At 50.7% G+C, this 19,696-nt stretch overlaps 1 protein-coding gene across 1 annotated transcript in view; it reads right to left on the bottom strand.

The window, feature by feature from the left end:
- Window positions 1-19,696, bottom strand: part of CPAMD8 (C3 and PZP like alpha-2-macroglobulin domain containing 8) — a 120,355-nt gene that overhangs the window by 15,664 nt on the left and 84,995 nt on the right. Inside the window, 4 exon segments of the mRNA XM_007995665.3 lie at window positions 5,622-5,696; window positions 5,842-5,998; window positions 13,829-13,910; window positions 17,166-17,342. Coding sequence (XP_007993856.3) covers window positions 5,622-5,696; window positions 5,842-5,998; window positions 13,829-13,910; window positions 17,166-17,342 — 491 coding nt within the window.

Raw genomic sequence — 19,696 nt, 5'->3', positions numbered from 1 at the left:
TAGCCAGGCATAGTGGCGGGCACCTATAATCCCAGCTATTCAGGAGGTGGAGGCACAAGAATCCCTTGAACCCCAGAGGCAGAGGTTGCAGTGAGACACTGTGCTCCAGTCTGGGCAACAGAGTGAGACCCCATCTAAAAGAAGAAAAGAAAGGAAAGGAAGGGAAGGAAGGGAAGGGAAGGGAAGGGAGGGGAGGGGAGGGGAGGGGAAGAAGGAAGGGAAGAAGGAAGGGAAGGAAGAAGGAAGGGAAGGGAAGAAAGATAGCTGGTTCCTAAGACCTCCACAGCCCAAGCCCTCCCCAGCCTCCAGGCCTGGTCACCTCCTTAGAGAAGTCCACCAGCCCTGCTCATGCCCTCCCTAGAATGTGATCTGTTGGAAGACAGGGACCAAGTCCAGAATCTGATGGTTTTGGTCCAGAGAAGCTGCCCAATAATATTATGTGGAAGAAATGAGTGACAGGAAGCATTAACAAATTTAGCAATGGAGCCAAAGTGTTCTGGTGGCCCGATAGAGGTATGGAGTTGAGCTAACTCTGCTTTCGGAACTGTCCTGGTCATAGAAAGAATGTTTCCAAAGCTTTCCATCCTTAGACCAGGACAAACATGGGAACTGTCCCTAAGGTGTGACACTGAGATGCACCTCAGGGGACATGTGCCCAGGATGAACCGGGCTGACTAGCCAGACCCTAGGACTGGTGCTCACAAGTCCATTGCCTGGGGGTGGGGGAAGGCTGGACATCCCTATGCCAGGGGCAGGAACAGTGACATGGGAGCTACCCCAGGCCTTGTGGGTCAGGATGGGTCTCCAGGATGCTGCGGAGACCACACCAAGCAAGGATGGACCTGGCCCGGCCCCAGCTGTGCAGAACCTCCCCTGTTTACAGACAAGCGATGCAACAGAACTCCAAGGGGTCAAGGTCATTTGCTAGGTGCCCCCTAGCTCATCTGATTCCAGCATAGGTATAGCGGGTTGAATCATGGTCCGCCAAAAGAGATATATTCCCTGGAACCTGTAAATGTTGACTTATTTAGGAAATGGGTCTTTGCAGATTAATTACGAGTCTTGAGATGAGATCACCTTGGATTAGGGTGGCCTCAAATCCAATGACAAGTATCTTTTAAAAAACATTTTTGGCTGGGCACGGTGGTTTATGCTTATAATCCCAGCATTTTGGGAGGCCAAGGCGGGTGGATCACGAGGTCAGGAGATAGAGACCATCCTGGCTAACATGGTGAAATCCCATCTCTACTAAAATTACAAAAAATTAGCTGGGCGTGGTGGCGGGCGCCTGTAGTCCCAGCTACTTGAGAGGCTGAGGCAGGAGAATGGTGCGAACCTGGGAGGTGGAGCGGGCAGTGAACTGAAATTGCACCACTGTACTCCCGCCTGGGCGACAGAACGAGACTCCATCTCAAAAAAAAAAAAAAAAAAAAAAAAAAAAAAAAAAAAAATCTCTCCTAAAAATACAAAAATAGCCAGGTATGGTGGCACATGTAATCCCAGCTACTTGGGATGCTGAGGCTGGAGAATCCTTGAATCCAGGAGGCAGAGGTTGCAGTGAGCCGAGATCGCGCCATTACACTCCAGCCTGGGCAATAAGAGCGAAACTTCATCTCAAAAAACAAATTTGTATGAGAGACAGAGGTTTCGCTACATCACCCAGGCTGGAGTGTAGTGGCTGTTCACAAGCACAGTCGCACTGATGATCAGCACGGAAGTTTTTGTTTGTTTTTGAGACGGAGTCTCATTCTGTCGCCCAGGCTGCAGTGCAGTGGTGCAATCTTAACTCACTGCAACCTCCACCTCCCAGGTTCAAGTGATTCTCCTGCCTCAGCCTCCCGAGTAGTTGGGATTATAGGCACGTGCCACGATGCCTAGCTGATTTTTGTATTTTTAGTAGAGATGGGGTTTCGCCACATTGGCCAGGCTGGTCTCGAACTCCTGGACCCATGTGATCCGCCCACCTCAGCCTCCCAAAGTGCTGGGATTAGAGGCGTGAGCCACTGTACTTGTCCTCCAGTGACAAGCACCTTTAATTTTTTTTTTTAAATCAGAGACAGGTCTCACTATGTTGCCCAGGCTGAAGTGCAGTGGCTGTTCATTGGCACAATCTCACTACTACTATCAGCACAGGAGTCTTGACCTGCTCCATTTGTGACCTGGGCCAGTTCACCTCTCTTTAGGCAACCTGGTGGTCCCCTGCTCTCAAGAGGTCACCATGCTGATGCTGAACTTAGTGCAGACACTTGATCGGTGCAGTGCACTATAGCCCAGAACTCCTGGGTCAAGCGATCCTCCTGCCTCAGCCTCCTGAGTGGCTGGGACTACAGCAATGCCCCACTGCACCTGGCAACAGCGTTGTTTAACAGATGAGAAGGGGAGAAGACGAGAAGGGAAGAAGACATGCAGACAGAGGCAGGGGCTAGAGTGATGCAGCCACAGGCCAAAGAATGCCTGGAGCCCCTGGAAGCGGGAGGCAGCAAAGACAGCTCCTCCCTTAGAGCCTACAGAGGGAGCAAGGGCCTGCCAATGCCTTGATTTTGCACTTCTGGTCTCCAAAGCAATGAGAACGTATTTCTGTTGTTTTAAGCCACCCAGTTTGTGGCAGTTTATTATGGCAGTCACAGGAAATGAAGATAGCAGGTTTTGCCTCCTTTGGGGAATGATCTAAGACAGGGGTCCCCAACCTCCAGGTCACAGACTGATACCAGTTGGTGGCCTGTTAGGAAGGGGCTGCACAGCAGGAGGTGAGTGACAGGTGAGCCAGCAAAGCTTCATCTGTATTTACAGATGCTCCCCGTCGCTTGAGCTCTACCTCCCATCAGATCAACAGCGGCATTAGATTCTCATGGGAGCATGAACCCTATTGTGAACTGTGAGCACGTGAGGGATCTAGGTTGCAGACTCCTTTTTTCTTTTTTTTGAGACAGAGTCTTGCTCAGTTGCCCAGGCTGGAGTACAGTGACACAAGCTTGGTTCACTGCAACCCCTGCCTCCCGGGTTCAAGTGATTCTCCTGCCTCAGCCTCCCAAGTAGCTGGGACTACAGGCATGCACCACCATGCCTGGCTAACTTTTGTATTTTTAGTAGAGACAGGGTTTTGTCATGTTGGCCAGGCTGGTCTTGAACTCCTGACTTCAAGTGATCTGCCTGCCTTGGCCTCACAAAGTGCTGGGATTATAGGTGTGAACCACTGCACCCAGCTGGTTGCACACTCCTTATGAGAATCTAATGCCTGATGATCTGTCACTGTCTCCCATCACTCTCAGAAGGGACAGTCTAGTTGCAGGAAAACAAGCTCAGGGCTCCCACTGATTCTATATTATGGTGAGTTGTATAATGATTTCATTATATATTATAATGTAATAATAATAGAAATAAAGTGCACAATAGATGTAATGCTCTTGAATCATCCCAAAACTAGCCCCTCTTCCCCAGGCCATGGAACAATTGTCTTCCACAAAACTGGTCCCTGGTGCCAAAAAGTTTGGGTACTGCTGATCTAAGAGACCAGAACCCAGAAGACTGGAGAGGATCAACTGCTGCCCTGTGGGGAAGGTCTTCAAATTCAGAAGAGAAATAGGTTGGAAGGATCTGGAGAAGGCAGAAAAAGATTCTTGGGAGAAATGAAGTGATCTCAAGGGATGGGAAGGAGGTGGAGGGCCTGCTGAGTGCTCATTGAAGACATAAGGAAGGGCCGGGCATGAGGATGGCTCATGCCTGTAATCCCAGTCCTTCGGGAGGTCAAGGCAGGAGGATTACCTGAGGTCAGGAGTTTGAGACCAACCTGGCCAACATGGTGGAACCTGGTCTCTACTAAAAATACGAAAATTAGCCGGATGCAATGGCACATGCCTGTAGTCCCAGCTACTCAGGAGTCTGAAGCTGCTGTGCCATGGATCCCACCCTGCAAGGGGACTCATAGGCCTTACCCCAAGCCAAAGAGAATCACTTGAACCCAGGAGGCAGAGGTTGCAGTGAGCTGGAAAAAAGAAGCCTCACCTCAAAATATGTGTCATAAAAGTGCACATATCTTGTTGTCCATAGTGATATGGACAATGAGAAGATTCGAAAGCTTCCAGGAAGGGAACAAACCAGATACAAAGGATAGTTACTCAGAATGACAACTGACTTCTCGATGGAACACTGGAAACTAGAAGATGATAGAATATCATCAACTATTCTACAAGAAAGCAATTTCCAACCTGGAATTCTATACCCAGCTCAACTATCATACAGGGGCAGAATAAGAATATTTGCAGACATGCAAGGTCTCAAAAAATGTGCCTCCCAATATCCTTCCTTAGTAAAGGAGGGTAGCAATTGTGCAGCATCCTGGGTGCTGTCCATTCCAACTAGAGTGGGGGTCAAGGGCTCTGGCAGGGAAGTTTCCAGAAAAATGCATTTGGGAGATGACATATTTGACCACTTCCATGGGAGATGTGGGGGATGAATTTGAGGCATGGGGGGGTATCATGGAATACCTGTGATCTTCCTCAGAATTCATATGTTGAAGCTCTAACTCCTAATATGATGGTATTAGGAGTCGGGGACCTTTGAGAGATAATTCGGTTTAGATTGAGGTCATGAGGATGGGGCCTCCATAGTAACAGGATTAGTGTCTTTATATGAAGAGGAAAAGCACTAGAGCTCTCTCTCCACATGCACACACTAGGGAAACACCACGTGAACACACATTGAGAAGGTGGTAGTCAACAAACCAGGAAGAGAGCCCTCACCAAGAACCAAATCTACCTGCGCCTTGGTCTTGGACTTTCCAGCCTCTAGAACTGTGAGAAATAAATGCCTATTGTTGAAGCCATTTACTCCATGGTATTTTGTTTCTGCAGCCCAAGCTAAGATAGGGAGTTAGGAATTCAGCACAAGAATTTGGTCAGGGGAGAACCAATTCAGCCTATAACACAGGGCAAGGAACCTCTGGACATTGTGCATTGTGGGGGTCTTACGTCACAGCAAACCCTAGACCCACCAGTTGTCTGGATTGTGAGACCAAGAATCCTGAGAAGTGCCCAAACTCATAATTTATCATCAGAGATTGTAGAATTGATGTAGGTATTAGGGAGGGCAGATTCTTCTCACCTGGGGCTGAGATCCATCATGGTAGCCTTCTCTGCAGAGACTGTGCCATCCCCCACCCCAGGAACGCCTCATAGAAGAGACTATGGCCCTCAAGTGTCTTGGGCCGTCTAAGCCCCAGCCAGTCCCACTGTCTCTGAATATCCTAATCCCTTCCCTGCAAAAACATGCATGAGTCCAACATTTTGTAGGGTTCCCTGAAGCCAACCCTTGGGTCACTGGCCAGGAACCTGAACTAGCCTGAAATGATTCTCTGATGGGAGGTCTTGTACCCAGGGAACCTCCCCAGCCCCCAACACATGCCCGATTTCCCCCTAGTAGCATGGGAATCTCTCTCTCCTCTGCTCAGATTACAAGAAACTGGATATAATGTGACCATTGTTGATGAAAAGCATGAAAAAGCCTTAACAATGAGCAGAAGGAGGGCAAGGAGGAAGAAATCAGCCCTGGCATAAAGGAGGGAACCTCTCACTTGCTCCTCCAGTACCCAGCCCCGAGTCTCCCCAAACCCCTTCTGTACTCACCTCTGAGGCTGTGCCTGTTTCCAGGAGAGCAGCCACCACGTAGGCTGTCAGCGGGACAGTGCCGTGGATCCCACCCTGCGAAGGGACTCACAGGCCTCAACCCAAGCCAAAGGAGACAGTCCACTTCCCCCTACTTGCCCCAGGCAGCTCCAAGGAGGTCAGGGCTGGGGCTCCAGGAGGAGGTGAGAGGCCCCGGAAGGAGGCTCGAGAGGCCACTCACCTGGATGTCCTTGTTCAGGACCCTGCCCACGGCTGGGAAGGAGCCATCGGCCTGCTGCTGTTGGATGATCCAGCTCTTGGAGGCAGCCAGCTCCCGGGGGTCCACGAAGATAAAGCTGCGAGCCTGTGCGAAGGACTTCAGAACAAAGGCTGTGAGCCTGAAAGAGAACAGGGCGTCGCCTGAGGGGCTGCAGAATGGTCAGCCCCCACGTGCTGGCTGAGGGATTGCCGCAAGCTCCCTGTACCACCCCGGCCTCCATTTCCTCATCTGTAAGATGGGAGGGGTCCAGTCTATCCCCACAGGGCTGTCAGAGTGGAGGAGGGGGCACATTGCCCAGCACTCGGTAGGGCCTGAAAATGGAGCTCTCTCCTTCCTGCCTGGACCTCTACCCTAATGGCATTCATGTCTGCTCCTCACTCAGCACTCAAGGCCCTTCTGTGAGCCAGTCTAGCCCTGCCTGTCCTGCCATGGGAGGAAGACCCTTCTGGTTGCCGACGTCACAGCCATTTCCTGCTCGGTCCTTGCCAAAAGGCCCGTGATGTCATTCAGAGGCCAGCAGCCATGTGCTTTGGAGATCTGTGCTCCTCTATGGTCCCAGCCAGCCACAGTCATGGGCATTCCAGTTACTGGGCCTGGGAATGGCTTTGGAATGGGCGTGTGATGCACCGCTGGGAGCAGCTGCAGCCATTTTGCCACCATGAGGGGCACAGCCATGTGCCGAGGGAGGGGATACCCGGGGATGGAAGGAAATAAACGAGCCCCAGTGCACTATGGGACTGCTGAATCAGCCAACCGTAGAGCCTCCCCAGCCCTGCGGGGCGAGCTGATGTTCAGAATTGCTCTTCAGCTCATTTTCTGTTACTTGCAGCCAAAAACATCTCTGCTCTGTGGTGTGTCTCTCATCCACCCCATCTCCCTTGCCCTGCTTTTGCAGTTGCCACCCTGAGTAAGAGCTGGCAAGGCCAGGGAATAAATGTGTGAACAAATGAAGGAGAGAAGCACAAGATGGAAGCCAGGAGGCCAAGAGGGATGAAAACCAGAATTGTTAGCAGAGGAAACTTTGCAAATTCGGGATCAAAGAATAAGTTGTCTTCAAAATCAAGTGGCTCTAGGCTCTGTTTATATGAATCACAAAAACAGGACACATTAGCCTGCCCACCGGCCTGCCTCCCTCCACGTCCAGCGAATTTTTAAATTTTTTATAGAGATGGGGTCTTACTATGTTGCCCAGGTTGGTCTCGAATTCCTGGGCTCTAGCGATCCTCCCACCATGGCCTCCCAAAGTGGTGGGATTATAGGCATGAGCCACCATGCTCACTACAGCCTCTGCCTCTCAGGTTCAAGCAATTCTCATATCTCAGCCTCCCGAGTAGCTGGGATTACAGCCTCCTGAGTAGCTGGGATTGCCACCATGGCCAACTAATATTTTTGTATTTTTAGTAGAGACAGGGTTTCACCATGTTGGCCAGACTGATCTCAAACTCCTGACCTCAAGTGATCCTCCCACCTCGGCTTCCCAAAGTGCTGGGACTCAGGAGTTCAAGACCAGCCTGACTGACACGGCAAAACCCCATCTCCACTAAAAAAAAAAAAAAAAAAAAAAAAAAAAAAAAAATTAGCCAGGCGTGGCGGTGGGTGCCTGTAATCCCAGCTACTTGGGAGGCTGAGGCAAGAGAATTGCTTGATCCCAATGGGGTTTCACCATGTTGGCCAGGTTAGTCTCAAGGTTGCAGTGACCCGAGATCGTGCCACGGCACTCTAGCCTGGGTGTCAGAGTGAGACCCTGTCTCAGACAAAAAAGAATAAATAAATACATAGATAAAATAAAATAAACTATACCCAAAGCTCGTCCAGGCCGCTCTCCCTCTCAGGTACCTCAAATGCATCCTCTCTTTTCTACTCCCATGTTCCGTGGATCAGCCAGGACACCCCATGGCTCCCAGACCCATCCCCACCCCATCACCAGCTATGCACACTGCAACCAGAGGGAAGTTCCATGCATTTTGTGCATGGCAGGGACAGGAGGCAAGGACAGAACCAAGCCAGCTGTGTGCTGGGAATTGTGGAATTCCCATGGTCCAGCATACTGTGCTCTCTCGGCTTTTCCACTGTAAAACGCAAACAGGATAAATGTTATCTAGTGATAAAAAGAAATGAGCTCTCAGCTGGACTCGGTGGCTCATACTTGTAATCCCAGCACCTTGGGAGGCTGAAGTAGGAGGATCAGTTGAGGCCAGGAGTTTGAAACCAGCCTGGACAACATAGCCAGACCCTGTCATTCATTAACAAACAAACAAATAAATAAATAAAAAGTGAGTGTGTGAGTGAACCCTAATGTAGATTATGAACAATAGTTCATAACGTTTTAATGCCAGTCCATCAATTATAACAAATGCAGCACACTAATACAAGATGCCTATCATAGGGGAAACTGTGTATGGGTGGTTGAGGTGTATGGGAACTCTATTCTATTTACTCAATTTTTCTGGAAACCTAGAACTCTTCTAAAAAGTAAGATCTGGCCGGGCACGGTGGCTCACGCCTGTAATCCCAGCACTTTGGGAGGCCAAGGCGGGCAGATCACGAGGTCAGAAGATCGAGACCATCCTGGCTAACACGGTGAAACCCTGTCTCTACTAAAAATACAAAAAATTAGCCTGGCGTGAAGGCGGGCGCCTGTAGTCCCAGCTACTCGGGAGGCTGAGGCAGGAGAATGGCGTGAACCCAGGAGGCGGAGCTTGCAGTGAGCCGAGATTGCGCCACTGCACTCCAGCCTGGGCGACAGAACAAGACTCCGTCTTAAAAAAAAAAAAAAAAGTAAGATCTATGGCTGGGTGAGGTACCTCCTGCCTACAGTCTTTGGGAGGCAGAGGTGGAGGATTGGTTGAGGCCAGGAGCTCAAGACCAGCCTGGGCAACACAGCAAGACCTGGTCTCTACTGAAATTCAAAAAAATCAGTTGGACATGGTGGTGCACGCCTGTGGTTCCAGCTGCTTGGGGGGCTGAGACGGGAGAATTGCTTGAGCCTGGGAAGTCAAGGCTGCAGTGAGCCCTGATCGTGCCCCTGCACTCCAGCCTGGGAAACAGAGTGAGATCTTGTCTTAAAAAAAAAAAAAAAAAAAGTTAATTAAAATAAATAATAAAAACTAAAGCCTAATGACTATCTGTTATCTGAAATGCTTGGAACCAGAAGTGCTTCAGATTTTGAATTTGGATTTTGGAATATTTGTATTTATAGGAATCCCTTGCTATCTGTGGGGGACTGGTTCCAGGACCCCCAAGGATACCAAAATCCACTGATGCTCTAAGTCCCTGATATATGAGGGTGTAGTAGTTGCATATAACCGACACACATCCTCCCATGAACTTTATTTTTTATTTTTATTTTTGAGACACAGTCTCACCCTGTCACCCAGGCTGGAGTGCAGTGGCGCAATCTCGGCTCACTGCAACCTCTGCCTCAGGGTTCAAGCAATTCTCCTGCCTCAGTCTCTTGAGTAGTTGGGATTACAGGTGCCTGCCACCATGCCCAGCTAATTTTAGTATTTTGAGTAGAGACGGGGTTTCACCACATTGGCCAGGCTGGTCTCGAACTCCTGACCTCAGGTGATCCGCCCACCTTGGCCTCTCAAAGTGCTGGAATTCCAGGCGTGAGCCACTGTGCCTGGCCCCTCCCGTGTACTTTAAATCATGTGTTGGTTACTTAGAACACCTAATACAATGCCCACACGTCCTTTCATTTGCATGAATTCAATATTCTACTCAGCATGCAACAAATTCAACTTTTCGTTTTTGGAACTTTGTGGAATTTTTAAACTTTTTTTTTAAAGAGATGTGTAGGGAGAATCCCTGAAACTATTGCTACTGAATAAAAGATGAAATGCTCCTGATTATTGTAAATACAAAATTGCATGCAGGACTGTGTAAAGACAATGCCAGGTTGGACTGTCAGAATGAGCCAACAGCGCATGATGTGCTTCCCCCGCAGAGAGCCTATGAATGGACGTGCAGTCAGGGGGGTTTCACATCACCAAGATTCCTGTCCCAGAAAAGCAGATGTTCATAGCTCTGGGAATGGAATGCGACCCTCGTGGAGAGCCTATAAATGGATGCATGGGGTTAGGGGGTGCCTGTCCATATGGATAAGATAGGGCTATAAACGCCCTCATCTTGCCACGGCTCTTCTAGGCCTCTTTAGGGTTAAGGCATACTCCCTTCTGAGAATTTCTGGTCTAACCAGTTGTCTAACTTCACATCCTGTTTCTATGATGCACACACTATACTGTAAATTCTTCTAACTTCACATCCTGTTTCTATGATGCACACACTATACTGTAAATTCTTCTTCTTTTTTTTTTTTTTTTTAAGACAGAGTCTCACTCGTTGCCCAGGCTAGAGTGCAGTGGTGAGATCTCGGCTCACTGTAAGCTCCGCCTCCCCAGGTTCATGCCATTCTCCTGCCTCAGCCTCCCGAGTAGCTGGGACTACAGGTGCTGCCACCACGCCCGGCTAATTTTTTGTATTTTTATAGAGACGGGGTTTCACCGTGTTAGCCAGGATGGTCTTGATCTCCTGACCTTGTGATCCACCCGCCTTGGCCTCCCAAAATGCTGGGATTACAGGCGCGAGCCACTGTGCCCAACAATTGTAAATTCTTATCTCTGTATGCTATACTTTTGCATACAGAAGTTATGTTAAAGAATTACTTCATCCCCATGTGACCATCTCACCTCATAATCAAATGACCCTAAATCCCTCACTAACCTACCTCCGCCCTCATTAAACTTAATAATAAATACTGGCATATCCAGTGCATTGTTGGCACCGCAGGACCAGAAGGTGATGACCCCCCTGGGCCCAGCTTTCACTACCTTGTGTGTGGCTATTATTTCTCAACCTGCCAATCAACCTGGGAGCAAAGAGAAAGCACTGTTGCATTGCGGACTGCTGGCCAGTTCCCGCAATAGAGATGGAGTTTTGCTCTGTCACCCAGGTTGGAGCGCAGTGGCACAATCATAGCTCACTGCAGCCTTGAACTTCTGGGCTCAAGCGATCCTCCTACCTCAGCCTCCCCAGTAGTTGGGACTAAGGGGTAGTGATGTACCACCACATCCAGCTCATTTTTAACATTTTTGCAGAGATGAGGTTTTGCCATGTTTCCCAGGCTGGCTGCCGACTCCCAGCCTCAAAGAATCTTCCCGCTTTAGCTTCCCCAAAGTGCTGGGATGACAGGCACATGCCACCACACCCGGACTCATTTTTTTTTCTGAATAGTTTCAATCTGTGGTTGATTGAATCCTGTGGAACTTATAGATACTGTATACTTGGGCATCCCAAATCCAAAAAATCTGAAATGCTCCAATGAACGTTTCCCTTGAGCATCAGGTTGGCACTAAAAGCATCTTGAAGCCCGGGCACAGTGGCTCACACCTGTTATCCCAGCACTTTGGGAGGCCAAAGCAGATGGATCACTGGAGGTCAGGAGTTCGAGAACAGCCTGGTCAACATGGCAAAACCTTGTCTCTACTAAAAATACAAAAATTATATAGGCGTGGTGATGGGCGCCTGTAATCTCAGCTACTCGGGAGGCTGAGGTGGAAGAATTGCTTGAACCCAGAAGGTGGAGGTTGCAGTGAGCTGAGATCGAGCCACGGCACTCCAGCCCGGGCAACAGGGCAAGACTCTGTCTCTAGTAGTAATAATAATAATAATATTAATAATAATGTTTTGGATGTTGGAGCAGTTCGAACTTTGGATTTTTCCCATTTGGGATGCTCAGCCCATCTCAAATGTTGAATCACACATGTGATTCAACACATGCGTGCACACACATGGCCCACCAGGAGACACAGATCCTGATCCTGCTCTGCTCCCAGCCCTCTAACAGCATTCTCTTCCACACAGCACTAAATCCAGACTCCTGCTCTGATCAACCTGGCCTTGCCCCTCCCTCTTCCCTCGTGCCAGGTCACCAACCTCCTGGCCCTGTGCTGCTCCAGCCACACCAGCCTCCCTTCTGTGGCCCAACCTCGTCAAGCTGGGTCCTGCCTCAGGGCCTTTGCAATGGCTGTTCCCTCTGCCTGGAATGCTGTTCCCTTGGATTTTCATGGCTCCTCCCTCATATCCTCCAGGAGACCTTTCCTGACCATCCCATATAACTACCCTGCTCCATCACTCTCTACTTCTTTGTTTTATAGATACAAAATTATACACCTATTATAGTCATTTTAATATATATCCACAAGTACCTTAATACTCCTCCTTTCAAGAGATGGAGGCCTGAATCTCTTCATGTGTAGATGGGGTGTACTTAGCAACTCACCACTAAAGAGTAGAATGTGGGCCAGGCACGGTGGCTCACACCTGTAGTCCCAGCACTTTGGGAGGCTGAGGTGGGCAGATCACCTGAGGTCAGGAGTTCGAGACCAATCTGGGCAACATGGCGAGACCCTGTCTCTATTAAAAATGCAAAAATTAGCCAGGTGTGGTGGCAGGTGCCTATAATCCCAGCTACTCAGGAGGCTGAGGCAGGAGAATTGCTTGAACCTAGGAGGTGGAGGCTGCAGTGAGCTGAGACTGTACCACTGAACTCCAGCTTGGGTGATAGGGTGAGACTCCATCTCAAAAAAAGAAAAAAAACAAAAAAAAGGAATAGAATAGAATGAGGCAGAAGTGACAGCCTGACTTGTAAGACCAAGTAACAAAAGGCACTGTGGCATCGCATCCTTCTCTCTTTCTCTCTTGAATTGCTCACTGTGAGAGGAAGCTGGCCGCCATGTTGTAAGAACACTCAAGTAGCCCCTATGGAGAAGTCCACATGGTGAGCAACTGAGGCCTCCTGCCAACAGCCATGTGAGGGAGTCAATTTGGAAACAAATCTTCCAGCCCCAGTTGAGCCTTCAGATGAAGGCAGCAACAGCCAACACCTTGACTGCAACCCCAACAAACATCCCCAGGCAGAAACACCCAGCTAAACTGCTCCTTAATTCCATAAGAATTAGTACATAATAAATAGAGATAATACATGTTTGTTGTTTTAAATGGCTACATTTAGGGGTCACTTGTTACACAGCAGTGGATAACTATTGCATCTTGCACAGGGCCTTGCATTATCGGTTGTCAGCAAGGCAGGGCCCTGGGACTAGAGCTGGGACAGTGTGGATGAGCTGCTGGGGCTGGGGGATGCTGGGTGTGTCACCAACCCTGGGCCCCTCTGGAGCTGGGTAAGTGATGCTGCCCATGGCAGGAAGTAATCAGCCACATGTCCCTGCTCCCCGGGTTCTGGCACTGCAACTGTGCAGTGGACACTCCGTTGGACTAAAAACAAGGCAGTTTCCACGCTCACAGCTGCTGTCGGCACTACCAGGGTGGCAATCTCTGAGGAGGAGTCTGGTGATGGGCACAGAAGTTGGAAGGTCACCCACAGTCTCAGGTGAACCCCATGATGATGCCAAGAACTGCAGTAGCCTGAGGATCCCAGGGAAACAAGATCCAGGTGTGCCCGGCCTCCTAGGGACCCTCCCTGCCCTGATCACCTTCCTGCAGTTACCACAGAAACAAGATCCCAGGCTTCTCCTGCAGACAGCACACGCCAGCCTCGAGGCACTGGTCTGGCCTCTGACCCCTTTGCCCTGCCATCTCCTCCTGCTCTAGTCACCGCTATTCCTGGGTCCTGGGAGCTTGAGGAAGCCCAGGGCATCCAGGGCTCACTCCCAAGGGGCCAGAGAGCAGGGCATGGGGTCCTGCTCACTGTGGTAACAACAGCAGAAAGAGGAACAGTTACAATCACCAGCTCTGCACTGGCCCCAAGTCCCAAGCCCCAGCCTCCATCCCTGGAGCTGGGACCACCACAGTCTTTACTTCCCAGCTGTGTTCCCTGTCATCCGGGGATCAGGTGCCAAGTGATCTGGCCACACTGCATTGGATATGAGGCTGTGGCGTTGGGTGGGGAGCCTCAGAGGCCGTGCCCGGGGCGGTGGGGACTCACCACATGCTCCCCGATGCGTCCCGCTCCCCAAACGCGCTGTAGGAGCCATCCTGGCGCTTGTAGGTCAGCTGGCGCTGGTAGCCTGCGGGGCAAGCACAGAGGACCCTGTCCTGTTGAGTGGCCTGGCCCAGGCCCGCCCCGGGGACCTACACCGCTCTGCCACCCCCCACCCCGGACCTCCGAAGCCACACCACATGTGGGGTCCCTGGAATTGCCTCGACTCACATCTGGAGTCCTTGAAACTGCCATACACCCACATGTGGGGTCCCTGAAACTTCCCCATACCACATGTGGGGTCCTTGAAACTGGGCTCACTGAAACTGCCCCATGTCACATCTGGGGTCCCTGAAAGTGACCCACACCACATCTGGGGTTCTTGAAACTGTCTCATACCACATCTGGAGTCCGTGGAACTGCTCCACACCACATCTGGGGGTGACATATAGAGCCAGTGGACCGTAGGGTCTGGACAGAAAGCTGGGGACGGGGACCCTCCAAGTGTGCAATGATGAGTTTGGACTCAAACTGCTCCACACCACATCTGGGGTTCTTGAAACTGCCCCACACCACATCTGGGGTCCCTGAAACTGCCCCACACCACACCTGGGGTTCTTGAAACTGTCTCATACCACATCTGGAGTCCCTGGAACTGCTCCACACTACACCTGAGGTCCCTGAAACTGCCCCACACCACATCTGGGGTCCCTGAAACTGCTCCACACATCTGGGGTTCTTGAAACTGCCCTATACCACATCTGGGGTCCCTGAAACTACACACCACATCCGGGGTACCTAAAACTGCCCCACACCACATCTAGGATCCCTGAAACTGCTCCACACTACCTCCGGGGTTCTTGAAACTGCCCCACACCACATCTGGGGTCCTTGAAACTGCCCTATACCACATCGGGGGTCCCTGAAACTGCTCCACACCACACTGGGGATCCTTGGAACTACCTCACACCACATCTGAGGTCCCTGAAACGGCCTCACACCACATCTAGGGTGGCTGTAACCTCCAACTCATTCGTCTCATTTACTGACATGGCCCCTTTGTGACTACTGGTCACACACTGGCCTTCAGTCACTCCCAGGAGGTCAGCGAAACCACCATCTTGGGGCAGCACCCTCTGTCCCCAGGTATGGGGGCTGCTCCACCTGCTGGGACAGGAGCTTGGGAAGCTCAGAGAACTGGAGGTGCTGGCGGCAGGGAATGGAACAGGGAACGAGGGGGTATGGCGAGAGGCCAGTGGGCCACAGGGGCCTCCAAGGCTGGGCTGGGCATGTGACTTTCCTGAGAGGGCACAGTGAGCCACGGGTGGCGTGTGAGTAGCAGAAGAGTGGGAGGAGACATATAGAGCCAGTGGACCGTAGGGTCTGGACAGAAAGCTGGGGACAGGGGCCCTCCAAGTGTGCAATGATGAGTCTGGACCCAGTGGTGGCGACAGAGGTGGGGAGCCTTCCTGGGGTGAAGGCAGAGCTACTCAGACAGACGTGGGCTGTGAGGGAAAGAAGGACGAATCTGAGGCCACCACGCTGTGTGGCCTGAGCCTCAGGAAGGACAGGGCTGTGTCCACAGAGACAGGACAGGTGACAAAAGGCATTCTGTATGGGGTGGGTCCTCCCAAATTCACATCCACTTAGAACCCAAAAATGGGACCTTACTGGAAATAAAGATCTTAACAGATATCATTAAGGTTCGGATCTCCAGAGGAGAGCGTCTTGGATTTATTTACGGTAGCCCCTAAATCCAATGACGGGTGTCCTTGTCCTTGAAAAGAGAGGCTGAGCGCCGTGGCTTGCACCTGGAATCCCAGCACTTTGAGAGGCTGAGGCGAGAGGATCACTCGAGGCCGGGAGTTCAAGACCAGCCTGGACAACATAGTGGAACCCCATCTTTACAAAGAATTGGCTGAGTATGGTGGTGCACACCTGTAGTCCCAGCTACTCAGGAGGCTGAGGTGGGAGGCTGGCTTGAGCCCAGGAGTTCAAGTATGCAGTGAGCTATGATTGCACCACTGCACTCCAGCCTGGGTGACAGAGCAAGACCCCTGGCTCTAAAAAAAAAAAAAAAGAAAAAGAAAAAAAAAAGAAAGAAAGGGAATTAGTCACAGAGGTGACAGCCATGCGATCGTGGAGGCACAGAGCAGGCTGATCGGTCTATAAGCCAAGGAACACCTGGAGCCAGCAGATGCCAGCAGAGGGACCTGGGACAGAGTCTCCCTCAGAGCCACCAGAAGGAACCAGCTCTGTGGACACCTTTAGTTTGGACTTTTGGGCTCCACAACTATAAGGAGATGACACATTTCTGTCGTTCTAAGTCACCCAGTTTGTGGCAGTTTATTGTGGCGGTTTTAGGAAACGAACACAAGTGGGTTTGGGGGGAAGACGGAGGGGGCTGATTTGGGGTTTGTCGAGTCTGGACGGCGAGTTGGCTGGATGTACACAGGGTCTGGTTGTCCCGTGGAGGTACAGGCTGTTATTCACGAGGAGGGCTCATTCGACTCTGGGTGGTGTTTAAGGACCTGAGCCTGGATGGATCCACCACGGTGTGCCTGGCCCTGGGTCCACCCACCTCCCAGACTCTCACAAGAGCTGCTAATCTGAGCCCCCAGGACCTGGCCTCAGTGGACTTGGCCTTCCTAGCTGTCCATGATCAGCCTTCGTGATGCCAGACTTTCAGCCTGGAGCAACCCCTGACTGTTTCTTCTTTCTTCTTTCTTATTTTTTTGCAGTTGGGGTCTCACTTGGTCACCCTAGCTGGAGTGCAGTGGCACAATCACAGTTCACTGCAGCCTCCAACTTCTGGGCTCAAGCAATCCTCCTGCCTCAGCCTCCTGAGCAGCTGGGACTACAGGTGCATGCCACCACGTCTGGCTAATATGTTTTTATTTTTTGTAGAGACCGGGGTCTTGCTTTGTTGCCCAGCCTGGTCTCAAATTCCTGGACTCAAGTGATCCTCCTCCCTTGGCCTCCCAAGTGTTGGGATTACAGGCATCAGCCACTGTGCCTGGCCTTCTTTTTTCTTTTCTAAATGTTATTTTCAATAATGCTGTTATATTCTTGTTGTAAAAAAAAAATCTACACTTTAAAAAGATGCTGTTCCTCTCCCTGTATCTGAACAGCACCATTCATTCAGAATCTCATCCTAACAGCCAGAGACATCAGGCTCCTGCTGACAGTGACCAGATCAGGGCCACCTTGAATGGCCTCTTTTGCCCACTTCCTCCTCATCGCTGTGCCTGGTATGTGGGCCGCCTCCAGCGTGGTCTTCTCCACTGAAGGCTGAACCTGACCCCCCTGCTCCCACCTCGACCAGGCAGTTTTTCCCCAATACCTTGTACTAGGTAGTCGGTGGTCTCTCTCTCCACCTCAGGGCTGAGCTGCTGGGTTTTCTGAAGATACTTCAAGACAAAGATGTTGGGAGCAAAGTGGATCATGTTCTGCTCTCCACAGCCAAAGGGCAGCCGCAGGAGGTTGTTGAGGTGGTTCAGGGTTGGCCCCATGACGTCCCCTGGTGGGAAGGAGAAGAGAGTTGAGTTGGGGGCTGTCCCAGCTCAGTAGAGAACAGGCACAGCTTTACCCAGGGATGGGAGACTGCGTGTGTCACCCAGTCAGTCATCCAACTGCCCTTTGGGGCTGACACCCTCTGCCTGCTCAGACCAGCTGGTGTACTGGCTTTGGTGACAATTTTACACACCTTCTTCTGTGTTCTTTAGTTGTAACTTAGGCTTTCTTCCTCTAGCTTTTCATTCTGTTCAGTGCTTTTTCCCTCGCTGGCTTTTAAAATGGGTGCATTGAAGGCTATACATTGGCCTCTAAGTACAACTTTGGCTGCATCCCACAAATATCAGTATGTCTATACAATCATTCTCATTCCATTCTAAATAGTCTTCCTAAAATATTCCTTTTTTTTTTTTTTTTTTTTTTTTTTGAGATGGAGTCTCACTATGTCACCCAGGCTGGAATGCAGTGGCACAACCCCATCTCACTGCAACCTCCGCCTCTCAGGTTCAAGCAACTCTCCTGCCTCAGCCTCCTGAGTAGCTGGGACTACAGGCATGTGCCACCACACCCGGCTAATTTTTATTTTATTTTTTTAGTAGAGACAGGGTTTCATCATGTTGGCCAGGTTGGTCTCGAACTCCTGACCTCAGGTGATCCACATGCTTCTGCCTCCCAAAGTGCCAGGATTACAGGCATGATCCACTGTGCCTGGCCCTAAAATATTCTTTCTAAAATATTCAGATTTTTTCTTTAACCAAGAGCACTTCAATTTTTAAAAAAGTTTCTAGATGTATGGATGGAGTTGGAGGTGCATTTTTGAAAGTTTTCTCTCTTTAAAAAAAATTCTGATTCTCCCATCCTCTTGACATTCTGTATTCCTCTTCTTGGCTTCCTTGTCTCAAAGATGGCTGATGGACCCCCTGGGACCCCCAATGTCCCCTGAACACACCTTCTCTCCTATTTTATTTTATTTTACTTTATTTTATTTATTTTTAGATGGAATCTCGCTCTGTCACCAGGCTGGACTGCAGTGGCGTGATCTCGGCTCACTGCAACCTCCGCCTCCCAGGTTCAAGCGACTCTTCTGCTTCAGCCTCCCGAGTAGCTGGGGTTACAGGCTTGTGCCACCATGCCCAGCTAATTTTTGTATTTTTAGTAGAGACGGGGTTTCATCATGTTGGTCAGGATGGTCTCGACCTCTTGACCTCGTTGTCCACCCGCCTCGGCCTCCCAAAGTGCTGGGATTACAGGCGTGAGCCACCACACCTGGCCCCTTCTTTCCTTCTTTAGCATCTCCGCATGTCTCACTGAGGCTGCCATTGCCCCTGCAGCCTCCCCTTGTTGCACAAACAGCCTGGCTACTTTCTCATCACCATGCTGTAGGCTACCCAGCTTCTTCTCCACCTGCTGTATCACTGAAGGCACTGGCGCACGGATCCCAGCCGTCACCTCCTCTCCATTCCTGCCTCTCTGCTTCTTCTCCTGTCTCCCTCAATCCCATCGTAGTCACTCAGCCCCACATCCACTCTGACTTGCTCTCGTGCCTCAGGAATTGTAGACTCGAAATTCCTCTGATCTGGCCACAACCACCTACCTGCCTGGGTACCAGGGCCTCTGCCCTCTGATGTCAGAGAGAGCCTCAACACCCTCATTTGGGTCCGTCCATCTCCTTCTGGCCTCTCGCCCTCTCCTCCCTGGCTCAGGCCCATCCCAAACTCTCACCACCCTTCTGCCCGACTCCCAGCACTGGATCAATCACACAATCACACTTTCCCCTCCAGCACCTGGGCTACTAGAGGCATCTTGATATGGTTTGGCTGTGTCACCAACCAAATCTCATCTTGAATTGTAGCTCCCATAATTCACACGTGTTGTGGGAGGGACCTGGTGGGAGCTAATTGAATTATGGGGGTGGTTTCCCCATATTGTTCTCGTGGTAGTGAAGAAGTCTCACGAGATCTGATGGTTTTATAAGGGGAAACCCCTTTCACTTGGCTCTCATTCTCTCATTCTCCCTCTGGCCACGTAAGATGTGCCTTTCGCCTTCCGCCATGATTGTGAGGCCTCCCCAGCCACGTGAAACTGAAAGTCAATTAAACCTCTTTTTCTTTATAAATTACCCAGTCTCGGGTATGTCTTTATCAGCAGCATGAAAACAGAGTAATACACATCCCAACCCTACAGGCCCCCTAAGGCTGCTTCCTATGTCCCTAGTCAGAGCCTCTCACCTCTACTCGGCAACTGCTCCAGACGCCTGCCCTATCACCAAGACCCCCAAGGCCTCCATCCTGCACCCCATAACTGGCTGACTTCATCAGGCATTTGTGTTTTCTTGGAGCTTGTCCTTGGCCCACTGCCCTC

This window comes from Chlorocebus sabaeus, chromosome 6, assembly GCF_047675955.1.
Source record: "Chlorocebus sabaeus isolate Y175 chromosome 6, mChlSab1.0.hap1, whole genome shotgun sequence".
NCBI lineage: Eukaryota > Metazoa > Chordata > Mammalia > Primates > Cercopithecidae > Chlorocebus > Chlorocebus sabaeus.
Note: the sequence above shows the minus strand (reverse complement) of the source record. Positions and strands in the feature narration are given on the sequence as shown.